This window comes from Lissotriton vulgaris, assembly GCF_964263255.1.
Source record: "Lissotriton vulgaris chromosome 8 unlocalized genomic scaffold, aLisVul1.2 SUPER_8_unloc_1, whole genome shotgun sequence".
NCBI lineage: Eukaryota > Metazoa > Chordata > Amphibia > Caudata > Salamandridae > Lissotriton > Lissotriton vulgaris.
The window spans coordinates 7,994,467-8,012,971 of NW_028240615.1; the positions used below are offsets into that span (position 1 = coordinate 7,994,467).

At 47.3% G+C, this 18,505-nt stretch overlaps 1 protein-coding gene across 1 annotated transcript in view; it reads right to left on the bottom strand.

The window, feature by feature from the left end:
- POGLUT2 (protein O-glucosyltransferase 2) overlaps nucleotides 1–18,505 on the bottom strand; it is a 124,904-nt gene that overhangs the window by 90,284 nt on the left and 16,115 nt on the right. Inside the window, exons 3-4 of the mRNA XM_086947886.1 lie at nucleotides 3,007–3,216; nucleotides 1,799–1,888 (exon numbers count right to left, since the gene is read on the bottom strand). Coding sequence (XP_086804012.1) covers nucleotides 1,799–1,888; nucleotides 3,007–3,216 — 300 coding nt within the window. The remainder of the gene's footprint in view (nucleotides 1–1,798; nucleotides 1,889–3,006; nucleotides 3,217–18,505) is intronic.

Genomic DNA, 18,505 nt, shown 5'->3' on the forward strand with positions numbered 1-18,505 from the left:
GGCCCCCAGAGCCAACAGCTGAGATGCACCATACAATGGTTGTTCATTGTGTAACAAGTATAGACCAATTCATATGGTGAAATATGATGAGTGAAAAATGAGTATCAGAGAAACCTATGTATTTTTTAAATAGTCATAAGATGTGGAGTTTAGGAGCAGTAATTATTTGTACACCTGAATTTGTGGGTACCCGTATTAGCATACGTTTTAGAGGGTATTTTTGAAAATGTTTTCTTTTTTACACACTGGCTTACATTCGGAAGGCACAAATGCAGTGAAATGCAATTGGTAATAACAAATATTCTACTATTATATGCTCCCACATGTTTTGCAATAAAAATAGTACCTCACTTGTGTGGGTAGGTCTACTGCTTGCAACAGGATACGGCCAATACATAACATAGACGCACCATATTTTTCCACTAAAAAGTGACCTGTTTTTTCCAATGTGTGCAGCGGTGTATTTTGGACCCAAGCTCAGCCGGCACCTAGGGAAACCTAGCAAACCTGTACATTTCTGAACGCTAGACAGCTAAGGGAATCGTATGTGGGGTGATTTGTGTGGCTCTCACCATGTTTTATTACCTAGACTCCCTTGCAAACCTCAAACTTTGAATAAAACAACTCATTTTCCTCACATTTCTGTGATGAAAAGTTTTGAAATATGCAGGGAGCCACACATTTCCTTCTACCCTGCATTCCCCCAAATCTCCCGATAAATATGGTACCTGACTTGTGTGGGTAGGCCTGGGACCCGCGACCGGAAACTGCCCAAAACACATTTTTCCAATTAAAAGTAACCCCCGCAGCTACCCCTATTGCTGATATCTCCACTAGCGCTTTAGGGCATTTTGTGTTGTGGTCTCTTGGCCCAACCACACAAGTGGGGTGCTGTTCTTATTTAGTGACTTGTGGGAACTCAGGTTGGCAGGAAATGTGTGGCTCCCCACATGTGCCAGATGTTTCCCAAACAGAAATTTGAGGAAAAATGTATTTTTAGTTCAACTTTGAGGTTTGCAGGGTATTGTGGGTAAGAAAATCTTTTGGGGATCCACATGAAGCACCCCACCCTGTCTCCCCTGGGTGTCTAGTTTTCAGAACTGTCTGGGCCTGGTAGGTTTTTCCAGGTGGCAGCCTTCCCAGGCCCAAAATGTGAAGCCATTCACCCTTGCAAGCAGGATGATATTGGGAGTTTGCCACACTCTCCTGGCCCATAAGTAAAAACAACACTCAAAAGAATCAAATGTCCTCTCACTTGCCATTGGGATGAGATTCTTTAGTCTGCAGAGAAGCAGAAAGACTGACACTTTAGGGGCGAGTGTGAGGCCTGATGTTAGGATGGGCCAGACCCACATCAATATTTTATAAAAAAATGTATTCCTGCCACACAGTGGGGTTTTTGTCTCCTTGCGGGCAAACCTCATTTCTTTAAAAAGACTGGTTTGTCCCTTTTGGGGTGGGGTTGTGACCAATGCCAGAGTTTAACATCCACACCACTTTCTTTGCCCAAAAGGCAAAATCCCTGGTGCCTTGTGGATTTTCATTTAATGAAAACTAAAGTCAAAGTTTCACTTCTGAAGACATGCCATTGTATTGAAAGTCATAACTCTCTTTACAGCTATGCATGTTGAAATACTATTGAAACAATGAGCTTATGGTTTCACAAGATGCAAATACATTTTCAGAAAGCAAATATTTGAGGTAATCTATAAGATAATATCAAAACATACTTTCAAGCAATTTAAGAAATACAATTTGCAAACTTCTAGATATTATAGCTTGTACATTGAAAACTTACTTGTAAGAGCTTGAAATAGTAACAAAAAATGTGATCTCCCATAAGGTTGTTTCTTGCAAATTCCTGCCCAGCTTTAGCAATGTTCATGGACTGGTAACATTAAAAGAAAGCAAGTGTGAATTGGTTGCATTAAGTAAGGGGTTACAAAAACTAGTAAATGACAAAACTATTTACAAAGAGAACCAAAAGTAGCATGAAGCAGAACCAGAAAAAGTCTGGATTTTTTTAATATGAAGTTAAAAAGTGTTCAATCGTGACAGCGGATTGTGTGATGGCTGGGCGAGGGCATCAACGAGCAAATGAAAGGTCCTGGTTATTGGTGGGAGCGAGAGTAGCAGGAGAAAGAACGTTTTTATGTGCCAAGAGCAGACCTCCTTCAGTAATAGGGGACTCCTAGGCTATAAATAGATAGTGTTTTAGGGTTGAAAGAGAAAATTGTAGGTGTAGTAAGAAATGTCCAAGCCAGTGGGAAGACCACTGTTGAGTGAACTAAAGGTCAGAGCAGGGAGGAATTATAGAGAGTGCATGGTATTTAGAAGTGAGATGAGAGGGTATCCATCCATGCAAGAATGTGCTCTTGGAAAAGGGTTAGGCAAGAGGCTGGGGGCACTGGAGGAGGATGTATTAGCACATGTTTGCGCAAATATTCTGACGAAGACTGTTTGGGGAAGGGTGAGATGCCACTGGAGAAGAGGACGATCTCCTATAGGAAAGGAAGGAAAGTTGTCAGGTGTCAGTAGCAGTGTGGCTGAAAAACAAATCTCTGTGTGATGCTGTGTGCTTGCAAGAAACCTTTTTGAATCCCATGATACTCTCCCCATATTTCCACAATCTCTAGGACATACTTAAAGAACAACATCATTCAATTAAAATATGGGAATAATATAAAATGTAACACCAGCATAACATGAGCAGAAGGTGACATTCCAATGGCTGAGGTGACACGAGGATTCTTTTAATTTGAAATACTTTTTTTCCCGCAGGAAACCATTATGGTCACGGTATTTACATTTAGATATCATGAAGTTATACCCAACTGGGACAATAACCTCTAGAGAGAGCAATATGCAGTTCTTTTTTACGATGCTCAATGGTCTCTAACCTGGTGCTTACCTGTTCTTCTGACCCAAATAGGATTTTGACACATGTGTAAACAAGGAAAAGACAGCATGAGCTCAATGGCATGTGCTAACATGCAGAATACCTACCTCTTCGTCGTGATCTTTGGCCCACTGTAGTTTCTCCAAAATATCACTCAGGTCCCTTTTGATTGGGATGTAATGTTTCCAGGGTTGCAGCTCATTATAAAAATGTTCGTAATAGATTGATTCTTGTTTCAGTATGACACTGTTTCCTGCAAGCAGGTAAGGTAATCTATAGGCTGCAACAGTCCCATCCACATTGATCTGATATTTGTACTGAAAAAAACACACCAGCAGAAAACACAGCATGTAACACAAACCAACCATAAAAATAGTTTACTAAAATAAATTTTATATCATCAAGACAAAAAATGAAATATAAGATAACAACATTTTGCAATACTCCTGGTTTAAAAGAAACTCTGAATAAAAGTCTCTGAGTTAATATGTTCAGTTCTAGCTATATCAGATACATTTAAATACAATGAATTCTGGTGCAACTAGCTAACATCATTGGTGGTTAGCATGTAAATCTGGCCTGGATCTGGGCATGGGCTGGACACCCTAGACTACGTAATATTTCGAACAAGAAACTAGCAAGTCTTTTACTCCTTTCAGAGGAATTCACTACTGAAGATCTCCTCAATCCTCATGAATCTTTAGGGGGATCATTTTCTGTAGGATAACTGTGGCGTGCATAAGTATTGCTTATCACTGCATGTAAAAGTTTACTAGCATCTGCCTCAGTGAATGGCTAGTTCTTGTTCAATCGGGTCATGCTTTGTTTACAGACGTTACACTCAAAATAATAGTTTTGCTTGTTTTAGTATTGTCTTTTTTAAGCGTGCAGTTACCAACAAGCATTTACAATGCAATGGTCTCTGCATTGTTAAAGTTAGAGCTATTGGCATTGCTCATGACATTATTTTTATTTATGTTTTTGTTTTTAAAACATATAAATAAATGGCATTGTCATTTACAATGCCAATAGCTTAATCTCTCGCAAATACGAGACCTATTGCATTTGCACCCACACACAGAGCCCAACACACACACACAGAGCCCCACACACACACAGCCCCCCCACACACACAGAGCCCCCCACACACACAGAGCCCCCCCACACACACACACACAGAGAGCCCCCCACACACAGCCCCCCCACACAAAGAGCCCCCCCACACACAGAGCCCCTCACACACATACAGAGCCCCACACACACATACAGAGCCCCACACACACACACAGAGCCACACACACAAACACAGAGCCACACACACACACAGCCCCCCACACACACACACAGCCCCCCCCCACACACACAGAGCCCCCCCCCACACACACAGAGCCCCCCCCCACACACACAGAGCCCCCACACAAACTCAGAGCCCCCCCACACACACACACAGTCACGAGCCACACACACACATACACACACACACACACACACACACACACACACACACACACACACAGAGCCACACACAGGGAACAGAGGCCAGGAAAAACGATCACAACGAGGGAACAGAGGCCAGAAAAAACGATCACAACAAGGGAACAGGGGGCAGAAAAGCAAGCACAACGAGGGAACAGGGGGCAGGAAAGCAAGCACAACGAGGTGGCAGGAAAGCAAGCAGAACGAGGGAATAGGGGGCAGGAAAGCAATCACAACGAGGGAACATGGGGCAGGAAAGCAAGCACAACGAGGTAACAAGCGGCAGAAAAACGAAGAAAACACCGCACCGCGGCTTCCTGCTCCACGTGCAGCCCTCGGAGATGTCGTTTAATTACAGAAGTTGCACTAATAAAAATCAAAAGCCACAAAACATTCAACCCTTTGCTATGTTTTTTTTGCACTCGGTGAATGTGTCCATCGAAATTTTAGGTATGAAAAGGTGATTCAGTTGTCTTTCGCCTTATATAAAAATGTGCTATTTTGTACACACCTAAAGAATATCAAAATCAGCTAACCGTATAATTTAGTTAAAAACAACAATGGCAGCAAAAAAACAAGCACAGAGAACACATCTTCAGATTAGGAAGTGTGTATTTTGGCATGTGTCAGTGGAAGCGGCTTCCTGCTCCACGTGCAGCCCTCGGAGATGTCGTTTAATTACAGAAGTTGCACTAATAAAAATCAAAAGCCACAAAACATTCAACCCTTTGCTATGTTTTTTTTGCACTCGGTGAATGTGTCCATCGAAATTTTAGGTATGAAAAGGTGATTCAGTTGTCTTTCGCCTTATATAAAAATGTGCTATTTTGTACACACCTAAAGAATATCAAAATCAGCTAACCGTATAATTTAGTTAAAAACAACAATGGCAGCAAAAAAACAAGCACAGAGAACACATCTTCAGATTAGGAAGTGTGTATTTTGGCATGTGTCAGTGGAAGCAACGCAGACATAAAAGCATTTGGTTGCGGATGTCTACGGAAGCCGTTCCCTTGGAATGCGCAGTCTGCTGGAGTTGGAGCAGTCGCGGCCTCGCGTGTACCCGACGGCAGATGGCAGACAAGTGGCAGTCTATCCAGAAGCGAAAGAGGAATGCAGCAAAGTGATGACTGGCAGAGACGTTCTAATTAGAAGGGGCTTTAAAGCAAATGGAGAGGCTTTTAAATAATGCCCATTTGTTCATGGGTAACTAATTCAGATTCTACAGGTGTGCAAAGATAGGAGAACAGCAAGACAATTTAAGGATGAGATGAGCAGCAGCATTCCACACCAAGTGAAGTTGATAAGTGGTGCAGAAAGGAAGCCCTAGATAAAGAGCGTTAGCGTAATGAATTCTAGTACCAACCACTGATTAAAGAATAGGATAATGTGTATTTTCCCTAAGAAAAGGAAATGTTTCCTACCACTCTGGGGTAGAGAAAAAGTAAATGCCAAGACTTTGACTACCTACACTTTGAAAGAGACTAGCTTGTCCAATAAACCAGATTCTTCCTTGACTTAGTAGGAAAGGGGCACTGGCCGTAGGTATCAGGCCACCAACTTGTTGACCAGATTGAAGGTGGACAGCCTGCAGAAGAGCCTCTTCAATATTGATGCAGAGTCTGATGATTGATTAAGTATAATCGGCATAGCACCTGCATGTCAGGTGATATGCATTAATAAAACATTTTGTAAGTAGTGTCACATACATATTGTAAATCGTGGAGCTCAGAGATGAGCCCAGAGGAACATAAAACGAAATAGATCACGCTGACGACTTAAAAGAGGGCATGAAATCCACCTCACTCCGACCCATAAAAAATAATTGATCCATTCAAGGGCCTCTCCTCTGATTTCAAACTCTATGAGCCTCCCCACCAGTGTGCAATGACACAATGTTTCAAATGCTTCGGAGACAACCCCCTCCATAAAAAAAAAGGCTGCTACTCCTCCTATTCTCCATCCCTGACAAGAGAGTGCCAGCTAATGTAATATCAGAGAGCCTGTATCCTAGTGCCAAGATGGGCAACACTGAAAAACAGTGTCAACAGTCTGACTAGGCAGAAGCTGAGAAACGTCAGAGAGATGCAATTGAAAAGATATGTCAATTTAGGTAATAGCACCATTTTAATTAAATGTACTCTCCCGTACAGTGAAGGGGGAAATTCTTCCACCTGGTGAGTGATTTGTCAATTTCTTTAGCAATCCTCTCTAAATTAAGCTGGGAAATTCCCTCTAATGAGTTGATGATAGTGATTCCAAGATCGCTAATCTTTCTCTGAACATCTTCCTTCCAGTCGGAGACATTCCAACACAATTCAATTGCATCCCTCTGATGTTTCTTAAAGATAGGACTGATAAGCTGCAGGAGAAATTCGTTATTTTTGCGTGGGAATCTAAGGGAGCTAGGCTCACTTGGAAGAAACTGAGGTGCAAGTTGGAGAAAGGCGGGTTGGCTCTCCCTGATTTAAGACTATATTGTATGGCCTTCCAGTTCAAAAACTGTAGATTCCTTTTTGGTAAACCGGGGCCCTTGGTATGGGGTGGCTTGTAGGAGGAAATGGTAAAGGGGTGGGCTCTAAAGGGGTTCTCTACAAGTTTGGGGCAAGGAAATTCTTTAAAAAAGTTAGATTGAAGACGTTGAAGGCAGCACTTACTCTATGGTTGGGGGTAAGGAGAACACTTGGAATGGGCTATTTTTCAGATTTCTCACCAATCTGGGATTCATCAGGTACGCCAGAGTGCCTTTCAAGATCGATTAAGTATCCCATTAAGGAGGGCGGAAATTGAAATGTGGGGGGATCTCCTGACGATGAAGGGTGCCATAGGAAATCTTGGTTGCAAAACTGTGGATTCCCTCTCAAGATTCAAATACCTGCAGTTACTATCTTGGGTGAAGGCTAATAGACGGGAGATTGGTGGAGCATCGGTATTTGAATCAAAACTACAGAATGAGGCCCCTAGAAGAAAGGAGGTCGACGATTGGTATTGGACTCTGTTGCTCTCGGAAGATAAGAAGTTAAAACCCCCACATGAGATCTGGGAAGGAGCAATTCAGATGACGGAGCCGCAGAGAACTTGGCAACTTTCATTAAAACTACTTTAAAAGGGGGCGTGGCCAAGATGGCGGCGTGAGCAGACGTACTGCTCCACAGATCCCGCCGCCGGCCTGCCATAGCATGAGCTTCATGGCCGTTTTAGCGACTGTCGGCCCTTGCATCCAGAGCGGTTTTGGTCCCGACTCTGCTGAGCGGCCATTTCGGGGCAACGACGGTGGCTGGACAGGCGTATTTCTCCCGGCAGTGAGTTGGCCCGGTCCCGCCGCAGCAAATGTGAGGAGAGGCCCGGCGTCTGAGGACGGGCGGTGAGTGGCCCAGGGAGCGGCACATCAATTCCCCAGCAGGAGCAACAACCCATACTGGGGACCCCGATCTGCCTGTAGCTGCCCGGATGGCGGCGGAATTGCGAGTCTGCTGCGGCTGAGACCCAGAGAGGCGCAGAACAGTTGGCCCTTGGCCGCCATTTTGTGGAGGGGTTGCCTCAATTGGGCTGGCGCAGAGACAAGTGCAGGCCCTCTGGTGACTGAGGCGCCTTTCAGCGGTACGCCGGAAAGCAGATCTGGTGATTCCCCCCGCGACGAGATCGGACCAGAGGGGGTGGCGAGACGGAGTGACCCCTGAGCGCCGGTCTGCGCTGATCGGGGCGCGGAGCGAGGAGCTGTATAGGTCCGGGCCTCCTACCTGGTCTGCCTGGCGGAAGCAACGAGCTACGGTGGAGCCCGCTGTCTGAAGGCTGAGACACACGGCCCGGTGAGGGAGGCTGCGGGTTGACTTGCTGCACTGAGAGGGTGGAGGTGGCTGGCTGGACTGTAGAGAGAAGGGGCCTGCCTCGTGACACGGCCCAGTGGGCCTCACCAGAGACACACGGAGGGTCAGCTGGGCGGAGGAGGGGCTGGCCAGGGATACAGCGCCTTGCGGAGAGGAGGTGAGGGGAGGTGTTATCAGAGGCACGGCAGGTCGTCAGGGAACAGACGGGCGGCCTGGCCCGCCATTTTGTGAGGGCGCCTTCGCCGAGCCTGGACTCGCGTGGCTGAGGCAGCGGACCCGCGGCGACATGGAGGTTCCCCCTTAGAGAAGTAATGGCACCACCTCAGCGACCCTCTCACATCCAGAGGAGACACCGGATGCCGGAAGGTAGGAGAGCTGCTGGTCCCTGAAACGCTGGGTCTGAGGTACGGAGGGAGGAGCAATCTACGCCAGGGACTATACCCGATCCTTGGGCTGACCAGAGGGTGCTGGGCCTTGGAGACACAAGAGAGAGCTGGAGTGCGGCTCGGCAGACTGCACGGCGGATGGAGGGGAGATTGTCAATTGATGGACTGTGGAAGTGAGGATAGACACGTGAAGCACACGGCGACCTACTCTCGGTGTGACGAGAGCCCTCTGAGAGTACCACCTCTGCAGGCCTCTGCCGGGGGACATCAACAAGGTGCTGTGAACTCTTCCCCGGGGAGGGAAACTGTCTTGTGAAGCACCTGGAGGCCCTTGCTAGACACTGGGTGGTGGAGACCTGTGAGATTGTTGACTGACACTTGGTGAACGCCAGGGCGCGGTGGAGCGCGACTTGATTTCAAGGCGTTGGTGTGGGGGCAGTGCTGCATGGAGAGATGCTTCGATATGGCGTGAGGGAGGTGAGCTGCAAGCCCGATCTGGGACGAGTGGACAGTACCAGGGTCACCTTGCGGTGTGGTGAACTGGCAAGACAAACCCGAGACCGCCTGGGGCTCCCAGGTGCCTAGAATGGCCCCCGCGCTGAGACGCATTTCTGAGGACACCTCCTCATGCCGGATCGACCACCGGAGACAGCGAACGGATAGTCAGGACTTTCGGGCGCTTTGAGTAGGGCCGGTCTGTGAGTGCAGCAGTGAGCTGAAGGTGAGGGGTGCCGTCGTCTGCTGAGGGGAGCGGTGAGAAGCCGGAGGATCTGGGGGCCAGCCTGGGTGAGGGAGAGGGACCCAGCTCATAAGAGGAAGCATACAGTTGGGGGTGCGGTGGACCCACACCCTGAACGGCAGCGCAGCCTTTAGCCCGCCGGTCCCACGGACAGTCCCTCTAGCTCCACCACTCCCTGCTGTGGGGGCCTTGATGATGGGGGGTCTGAGTTCAGCTCACAACCCCTTTAGTGCCCGGAACGCGAAATGTCCACTTCAAGGGGGCGTAAAGATAAGACTTTGAAAGATTTGGTGCCACGGCCCAAGCAAGTCAACAATCCACTAGCATGGCTTTGGGCGCTGTCCAGCCCGTCTCGGAGCGGGAGGATGGAACAGAACCAATTACCAAAGCATTCTTGGAGTCACTGTTTCACTATGCTGAGAGATGACATCCACACACTAAAGAAGCAATTGACGGAGGAAATAAAGGAGGTCCACAGAGACATGGACGGTATAAGGAGCAAGTTGCCGAGCTAGAGGGCAAGAGCGACGGAAGGGACACTGAAATAGCAGCGTTGCAGCAGGAAATCCTTCGGATCCACGACCAGCAGGTTGATCTCCAAACCCATCTTGAGGACCTGGAAAACCTTACCCGGTGTCATAATATAAGGATCCGTGGAGTGCAACTGGTCGACGACACGAAGGACCTTTTTAGATATACAAGGGAACTCATAAATTACACTTTGGGGAGGCCGTTGGAAACGGAACTCCGTCTAGACAGGGTACATAGGGTGGGCCCCCCACGTTCCTCTTGGGCTCCACCACGGATATCCTGGTCTGTGTGCAGGACTATCGCACCAAGGAAGAGATCCTCTAAAAAGCTCAGCAGCTACACCCCCTGATATTTCGAGACCAGTCGCCGGTCCTATACCAGGATTTGTCAGCACTCACTTTGCAGAAATGCAGAACCTTTAAACCTATCACAGCTCACTTACAACAACGCAACATCTCCTACAGTTGGGGCCATCTGTTCCGCCTGGTGTTCAGAATGAACAATAAACTCTATCAGCTAAGATCCCTGTCGGAGGCCTGTCGTCTGCTGGGCATCGACTCCCCTGCAGAGGAGAGCGACACGGCGAGCCAAACAATGGACTCCAAGCCTGAATGGCGTCAACAGGGCCAAAGGCATCGCTCGAGGAAACCTCCTGCAGCCGAAATCATGAAGGGCCAGCAAGCCGCATTGGAGGCAGTATCGAAGGAGCTGACTTCGTCCCAACCTGGCTGACTCATGATTTTCTAGGGCCAATTGTCTATTTGTTTTTTCCGCTGGGCTGTCGGCGGGAGGGGGGCTTTTAAGATCTGGACGGACTATCCCAATTCATTACATTTCCACTCACCTACGGATGATGGAAAATATGTTTTTGTTCTCTTTTTTTCGAGTTGTGGTTTTTATGGGGGGTCGGGGGGGGGGTGTTTTGGGGAGGGCTCCAGTGTTCCTTGTCCACCTCCCTCCCAGGGCTAGCATATATCCACATTGCATGGGGTTTTTAGAGTGGGACCACACCCTGTGCCTTGATTGTATCAGATTTAGCGTGCCACCTTTGCTTTTAATAATAAATAGTAGATGCCGGCTACTGAGCTTTAAGTACTCACCTTAAATGTGAGAGGTCTTAATAACCCAGTGAAGCGCAAAGCAGTCCTTTCATGTCTAGAGCAAACCCGAGCAGATATCTGTCTCCTGCAAGCGACGCACCTTTTGTCGAAAGATTGTCACCGCCTCCGGTCCCGGAAGTTCTCCTATCAGTTTTTTGCCTCAGGCAATACTAAAACGGCAGGGGTCGCCATTCTAGTGGCTCAGCGGTTTAAGGGAAAGGTCTTACACACAAAGAGGCAGAGATAAAAGGCAGGCTGTTGACTTATAGATTTTCCATAGGCGATTCCACATTCACAATTGGTTCATTCTATGCTACCAATGAAGGCCAGGAACGATTCTTTCACTCGGCTCTTACAGAAACCTCCGCCACACCAGATCGCCACATTCTCTTGAGGGGAGATTTAAACCTGGTTCTCGATAACACCCTAGATAGATCATGCAAACGCACTCATCAAACTGGTATCCTTTCCACAGAAGGACTAGCCTGTCTACATGACTTAGGTTTTAGAGACCTATGGCGCAGCTTTCACCCCAGGGACGTGAATACTCATACTACTCCAATGCGCACAAAACATACGCTCGGCTAGTCTACTTGCTGGCATCGACACCTGTACACTTGCTTGCAACGTGGGTGGAGATAGGGGTTGCCTCTCTCTCTGATCATGCCCCAGTGATAGTTGTTCTTTCCCTCCCACCTACCCATCGCCCTCTTCGGACATGGCGTCTCAGGGAGACATTAATGCACCGCAAAGAACGTGAATGCACGGATACAGCGCGTCATCACTGACTACCTCTCTCACAACAGTAACACGGACACCACAATTGCTACGCAGTGGGCAACACTGAAGGCAGTCATAAGAGGAGAGTTAATAGCCATTTCAGCCGCAGACAATGTTGACCGTAGGCCAAGTGGGAAGAACTCACCCAGCAGACTAGGGAACTGGAGCAAATGCACCAGAGAACGGGGGCCCCTCGAGTGTGGAGGCAACTTAAAGCTGTGCGACAACAACTTACAGCCATTGACCAGGACAGGGCGGAGTTTGCGGCCTTGCAGCTAAGACATGCTTATTACGCGGGAGGAGATAGGTGCGGGCACCTGCTTGCCCAAAAATTGCGCGAAACTGCACAACAGCGGAAAGTGTAGGAGATTCTCCGGAAGGACGGCAGGCCCGTCTCGGAAGACAACGATATCGCTAGTGCGTTTCGCGATTTTTACGCCGACCTCTACGCTAGTTTTCCACTGGAGAGCTCGGTTGGGGAGGCCTTCCTTGACTCCATCCCCCAATCAGCTCTTAATAAGGAACAAGCTGACTATCTCAATAGAGACATTCGGCCGGAGGAAGTTATCGCCGCCATCTCACGCCTCAAGTTGGCGAAAACGCCTGGGCCAGACGGCTTCTCTGCGGTCTTTTAGAAGACATTCTGTGCTCAGGTCGCTCCCATTCTCACACGCCTCTTTAATTCCTTCTCGAAGCCCGGTGCGATTCCAGGGGACCTTCTGAAGGCTTCCATAGCGGTCATCCCCAAATCAGGGAAAGACAAGTCACAATGTGGGGCGTACCGGCCTATCTCTCTCCTTAACATAGATCTTAAATTATACACTGGGATTTTAGCTGCCTGTCTCGCACCTCACATGAATGGCCTAGTTGACCCGGATCAGGCAAACTTCATCCTGGAACGCCAAACCTCCGACAAAACTAAGTGGGCCTTGCACCTTATCAAAAAGGCTACCTGCACACAGGGGGAATTCATGATGCTTGCTATCGACGCCGAAAAGGCGTTTGATAGGGTCCACTGGCCCTATTTAGAAAAAGTCATGGAGAGGATGGGGTTGGGCGTGAAGTTTCGCACATACGTCTTGAATTGTTACAAATTTTCGATGGCCACGGTTCGAGTCAACGGTTGCACATCTCCCCGGTTCACTATTGAGAGAAGTACAAGGCAGGGGTGCCCTTTGTCGCCGACCTTTTCGCTCTTTACATGGAGCCACTGGTGCAGAGATTGAGGCTCAACCCATTGGTTACGGGGATCAAATTCGGCAGCTACGTCCACACGATTAGTCTCTACGCTGATGACGTCATGATTTCATTGTCTAACTCGCGAGAGGCGCTGCCCGCGTGCCTCGAGGACCTGGATCTCTTTGCACGAACTGCCCGGTTTAAAGTAAATATGGACAAGTCGGTGGCCCTAAAACTGTCTCTGGAGAAATCCACTCGGGAGCACTTGCAAAGTTTGTTCCCTATCCAATGGGCAACAGACGCGATCCCATATTTGGGGATTCAGCTAGCCCCCTCACTTTCGGAAATGGTTAACACTAACTAAGCCCTACTGCGACAGAAAATTCGGCGAGAACTGGGGCGATGGAAACATTACCCTTTGTCGTGGCTAGGCAAAGTAGCTGCAGTCGAGATGACCATTCTCCCACAGATCCTATATCTGTTTCGCACCATCCTTCTCTGGCCACCATCGGGCTGGATACAGCAAACACAATCAGAATTGACTCCGTTCATATGGAATGGCCGGAAGCCACGCCTAAAACAGAGGCTGGCAACGCTTCCTCCGGAGGGAGGGGGACTTGGACTCCCCGACTTATTGCTCTACTTCCAAGCAACACAACCGCGTCTCCTGGTGGAGTGGAGCAGATGGGAATCCGAGAAACATTGGTTATTTCAAGACCAGGCAGTGGCCGGAAGGTCCCTACAAGAAATTCAATTTCTTCGCAAACACAGGCCCCCTAACCTATTCGCCTCATATATCACAAGGGTCCCCATGGAGATATGGGACCAAACCAATATTAAACACGAACTTACCCGTCCCCACTCACTCCTCTAATGGACAACCCAGACTTCACTCCAGGTATGGACTCAGCGGCTTTTGCGAGGTGGCGACCCTCTGGGTGTCAATATCTCTACCATATGTACACCGCAGAGGGAGTTATCCCTTTCTCTCAACATAAACAAGAATATGGGATGCCAGAGTCGGAGAGACTGAGATACCTGCAAGCGCGACATTGGGCACTTAGTGATCAAGTCTGCCCTGTGGCTGATAGACACCTCCTTCCCTATGAACACTGGCTTATTACACGCAAGACAGACAAAAAACGAATATCCGATTTATACAAGATGCTACAGGCTAGATATGCCCACATTTACAGCTCCGGTAAGGCACGCTGGGAGAGGGAACTAGGCAGGACACTCAGTCATAAGGAATGGGAAGAGACATACTACAGAGCACGGCATTCTGCATATCACATGCTACTCACTGACACCCTCACTAGGATAGTAACCTACTGGTACTATACTCCCGAGTGTCTTCGTGCCATGGATCACACTAGAGAGGCGACATGTTGGCGAGGCTGCGAACGGGTGGGCACATTGGTACACCTACTTTGGGACTGCGTTCACCTCCAAGCTTACTGGAAACAGGTACTGGACGAAGTAGGTGCACATTTTGACACAGAAATCCCACGACTCCCCTCATAAGTTCCTCCTGGGCCTCCCAAATCCTTTGACTTACCCGCTGCGCTCCAGCAGAGGCCGCTTGATAGCGATTGCACTGGGCTCAGCAATGCAAAATATACTCACAAATTGGCGGACCGCACATGTCCCGACATTCAACAGCTGGTTCCACCGCTTATGGCAGGTACTCGGTATGGAGAAGCTTACGCTGACTATGGCAGGGGAGGGATCCAGGTATTTCGAGCTGTGGCAGCCCTTCTTGTCCCTGTTGGCCTCTGAATTTCGAGAAGTCACTTGCCCTCGATATCTCCGCTTACTGCGACTCTCTGATATGGAACAACTGACGTAGGACTAGTGGTTGCGAATGGCACGGATAGTTTAAGTGGTGGACTTGGAACACGGGTGGTGGGTGGGAAGGGGAAGTGAAGGGTTTAGAGGTTTTCATATTGTTTTGTTTTTCTCCTGTCAGTTATAGCAAATACAAGGCTTTCTTACAGTACCCCAATCCCACATTAGCACAGATGGACTTAATTATCTCTTTCGAACTCTAGATTTTGCACTGTTAACAGATGTGATGGTGATACCTGCATGTATATTTTTTGTATACGCTTCAAATCTTTCAATAAAAAAGATTTAATACTAAAAAAACTACTTTAAAAGGTGGTTAAACCAGCTAACCTGAAAACGAACCAATTCTTCACATTTAATCGGCTTTACTGGACCCCTCAGAAACTCGCAAATTTGTATTGACTACAACTCCAAGATGTTATAGATGCGGTATGCTAAGCGCCAATGATCTACATATGTTTTTTTAATGCCCCAAATTGCAGGAGTATTGGCATACGGTCAAAAAAGTAATCAGTTATATTTTGCAGGCCATTATAAAAATTAGTTTAACATTGATACTGATATGGCTGGAAGACCAGCCTACTCAGTCCCTCATGGCAAATAGGTGGGATCTACTTTCTATATGATTCTCCTTGCCAGGAGAGAGATCACCAGGTAATGGATGGACTGGATCGCAGGGCTAGATGTTTAATTGCAAATTGCCTGAAGCTGAACAGGTAGGGTTCCAGGCTTGACTTTGCAAACACTGGTGATATGAGGACAAAAAAAAAATAGGCAGAAGCTGAGAATAAACATAGGAGCCCATTGAAATTGAGTAGGCGTGTTTCAAAAGCAACTCTTCCTCCGTGTGCATTGGTGCACCTTTCAAAATTTGGGCAAACCCGGTATGTAATGTAATGTAACGTAAAAGGCATTTATATAGTCCACTGTTACTCCGAGGAGTATCCTGGCGTTCTGCACTTCCAGTGGGGAGAGACTGAGAGAAGCAACATCAAAAATGCAAAAAAAGCCATGTTTTCAACTTCTTCTGGAATCGAAGGGTACATGAAATGCAATTGAACTCCAAATGGAGTTTACTCCAAAGAGGGGGTCCCAAAGATGAAAAGGACCAGTCCCCCATTATGGACCTACAACTCCTGGGGATTTTGGCCAGAAAGAGGTTAGATGATCGCAGACACCTGGAGGAAGCATAAAAACGAATTCTTGTTCTCAGGTACCCTGCACCAGACTGATTAAGAGCTCTGTGGAGGAATAGCAAGGTCTTGACAAGAATCGAATGCAACTCTCTAAGATAGGGGGATACCGGAGTTCTCAGAGGCTAGCCGAGAAGCGTTCGGGCTGATGCATTTTGGACAACCTGCAACTTACTTATCAAGTAATGATATAAGTCCGGATTCATTGCTTTGCCATAGTCAAGCCTAGATGTTATCAAAGCTTGCACTACCCGTTTCCTAACAGAGAGAGACAGAAAATGGAGGAACTTCCTGAGAACTCCCAGCAGACCCTACTACTGGATTAACCTGTGACAGAAAAGAGATCCCACCATCGAACTTGAAACCAAGATTTTTAACAGAGCTAGTTTGGCTTAATGGAGGGGAAGCATCCTCCAGCCAAAAGGACTGCCTTGGGTCGTTTGATCTTGTACCAAAAAAAAAGTTGCTCGGTTTTGCCCGCTTTACACTTAAGCTGGTGGTGAGATAGCCACTGAAAAGCTTCCTACAAACAAATTCAGATTTTTTTTCCAGGGAATGCTTCCTCCCTACCCCAGGAAAAAAGTATCTGGGTGTCATCCACATATGACATTATTTTTGCACCCTGAGTCTCTGCCAAGAACGCCAGAGGAGTGAGGTATATAGTGAATAATGTGGGGCTCAAGGCAGAACCCAGTGGCACTCCCACCTGTAGATCACAAGACCCCGACACAAAAGTTGGACACCAGACCACTTAACCTTTTCCTTCCAGTAAACAAGCCAGCCATTACCATGCCTGTCCCCTGATCCCAAAACATTGGAGACGTGCCAGAAGTGTGGAGTGGGGGTATTGTGATTAATGCTGCTGACAAATCAATAGGATTAGCACAACCCCGCCCGACATCTAAAGCACCCTTGATGTAAACAACCACCTCCACTAGCGCCCTCGCAGTGCTGCAACTGGGGCGGAAACCAGACTGACTTGGATGCAGCAAATTATTGCTTTCCAGATGCCATAGCTCCTGGTTGACATGCTTTTCCAAAACGTTTGAGAGGACCAAACATAACAAAATAGGCCTGTAATTAGATGGATCCATAGCATTCGCCTGGGGTTTCTTCAGCAGGGGAACGATTTAAGCCTACTTCCAGGCACAAGAGAGCGAGGCATTTAGAAGATTGTTAGCCAAAGGGTTGATGACATCTGCTCCTAGAGCGAGAAGGCTCGTGGGACATGAATACAAGGGAGAGCCCGACTTAGAACTGCGAATTGCTAATAGTGTCCTTTCAGAGAGATCTGATCAAACCTATCCAGTGGGAGGGTTGTATCATAGGTTTGGCTACGCTGCTGATTGTCCCCCATCATCTCCTCCACCTGCAAGGAATGGAGGAGACTAGCTTGAATATTCGCAATCTTATTCTGGAACTAGTGAGCAAGACGTTCACACCGTTTCACGGAGGGCACCTGCCGTCCTACATAGGCCGATGGGGACATAAATGATTCCACTATTTTAAAGATTTCTCTACTTATTACCAGCATTTAGAATTCTGTCCTTAAAATAGGATTTTTTGCCATTTTGACCTCTTTCTGATATTTCTTAAAAACTACTTTTTATTTGGCTTTAGCTTTTGGGTTATATGACACCATCGACTGTCTTTCTAGATGTTTACACTCTTGGCCTCTTTTAGGGAGTCTGTGTACCAAGGACAGGAAGGATTAGCTCGGTGGGACTGCCGTGGCAGTTTGGGAGCTAAATTGCGAGTAGTTATCCAGGAGGCCACCATCAATGACAACATCACCTGATAGAGTAGGTCTTCTCTCCTCCAATTTTATACAGAAGGCCTTTGATTAAACTTTATGAAAAGCTCTGGACACTCAAGATATTGACCCCGCTTGAGGTGGAATCCTCCCAACACAGGACCACCAAAACGTAATCATAGAGTGGTTCGACCAAACTAATGGGGAGTCAGTGTCCGCTTTCAGTGGTACATTCAAAGATATCTGATCCAGAACATGACTAACTTGATGTGTAAGCATAAATACCAATTGAGTCAGAGCCAGTGAAGAGATACTCTCGCAAAGGGAGACTACCTCCTTCTCCTCAATCATCTCCATATGAAGATTAAAGTCACCCAGGAGAATAAAGTGGGAGTTTCTCAGGGCCAGAGGTGACAAAGCACTACATAAGGAGTTGAGGAAAGACCTGCCGGACCCGGAGGTCTGTACAATAATACTCCCCGCCAGGTATGCACTATGGCATTGGGGTCTAGGTGCATTAACCATATGGGAACCCATGTCTTTTTACTTGTCCTCCTGTCCTTTAAATACTAGCTCAAAATGATTTGCCAATGAAACATGTCGATCCTTTGTTATTAATAGAAGAAATCAGGTGGATCAAAGGATTGATGCGATACATGTGGGATGAGGGTCTTGAGGAAAATACCATGTTATTCTGCTCCATGCCTTCAAGAATATCCATAAAATGTAATATGTCCTCTACATTCCGGTATTTCAGATCAGTTACTTTTAGGTGCAGGAGAGCTTTTGATGTA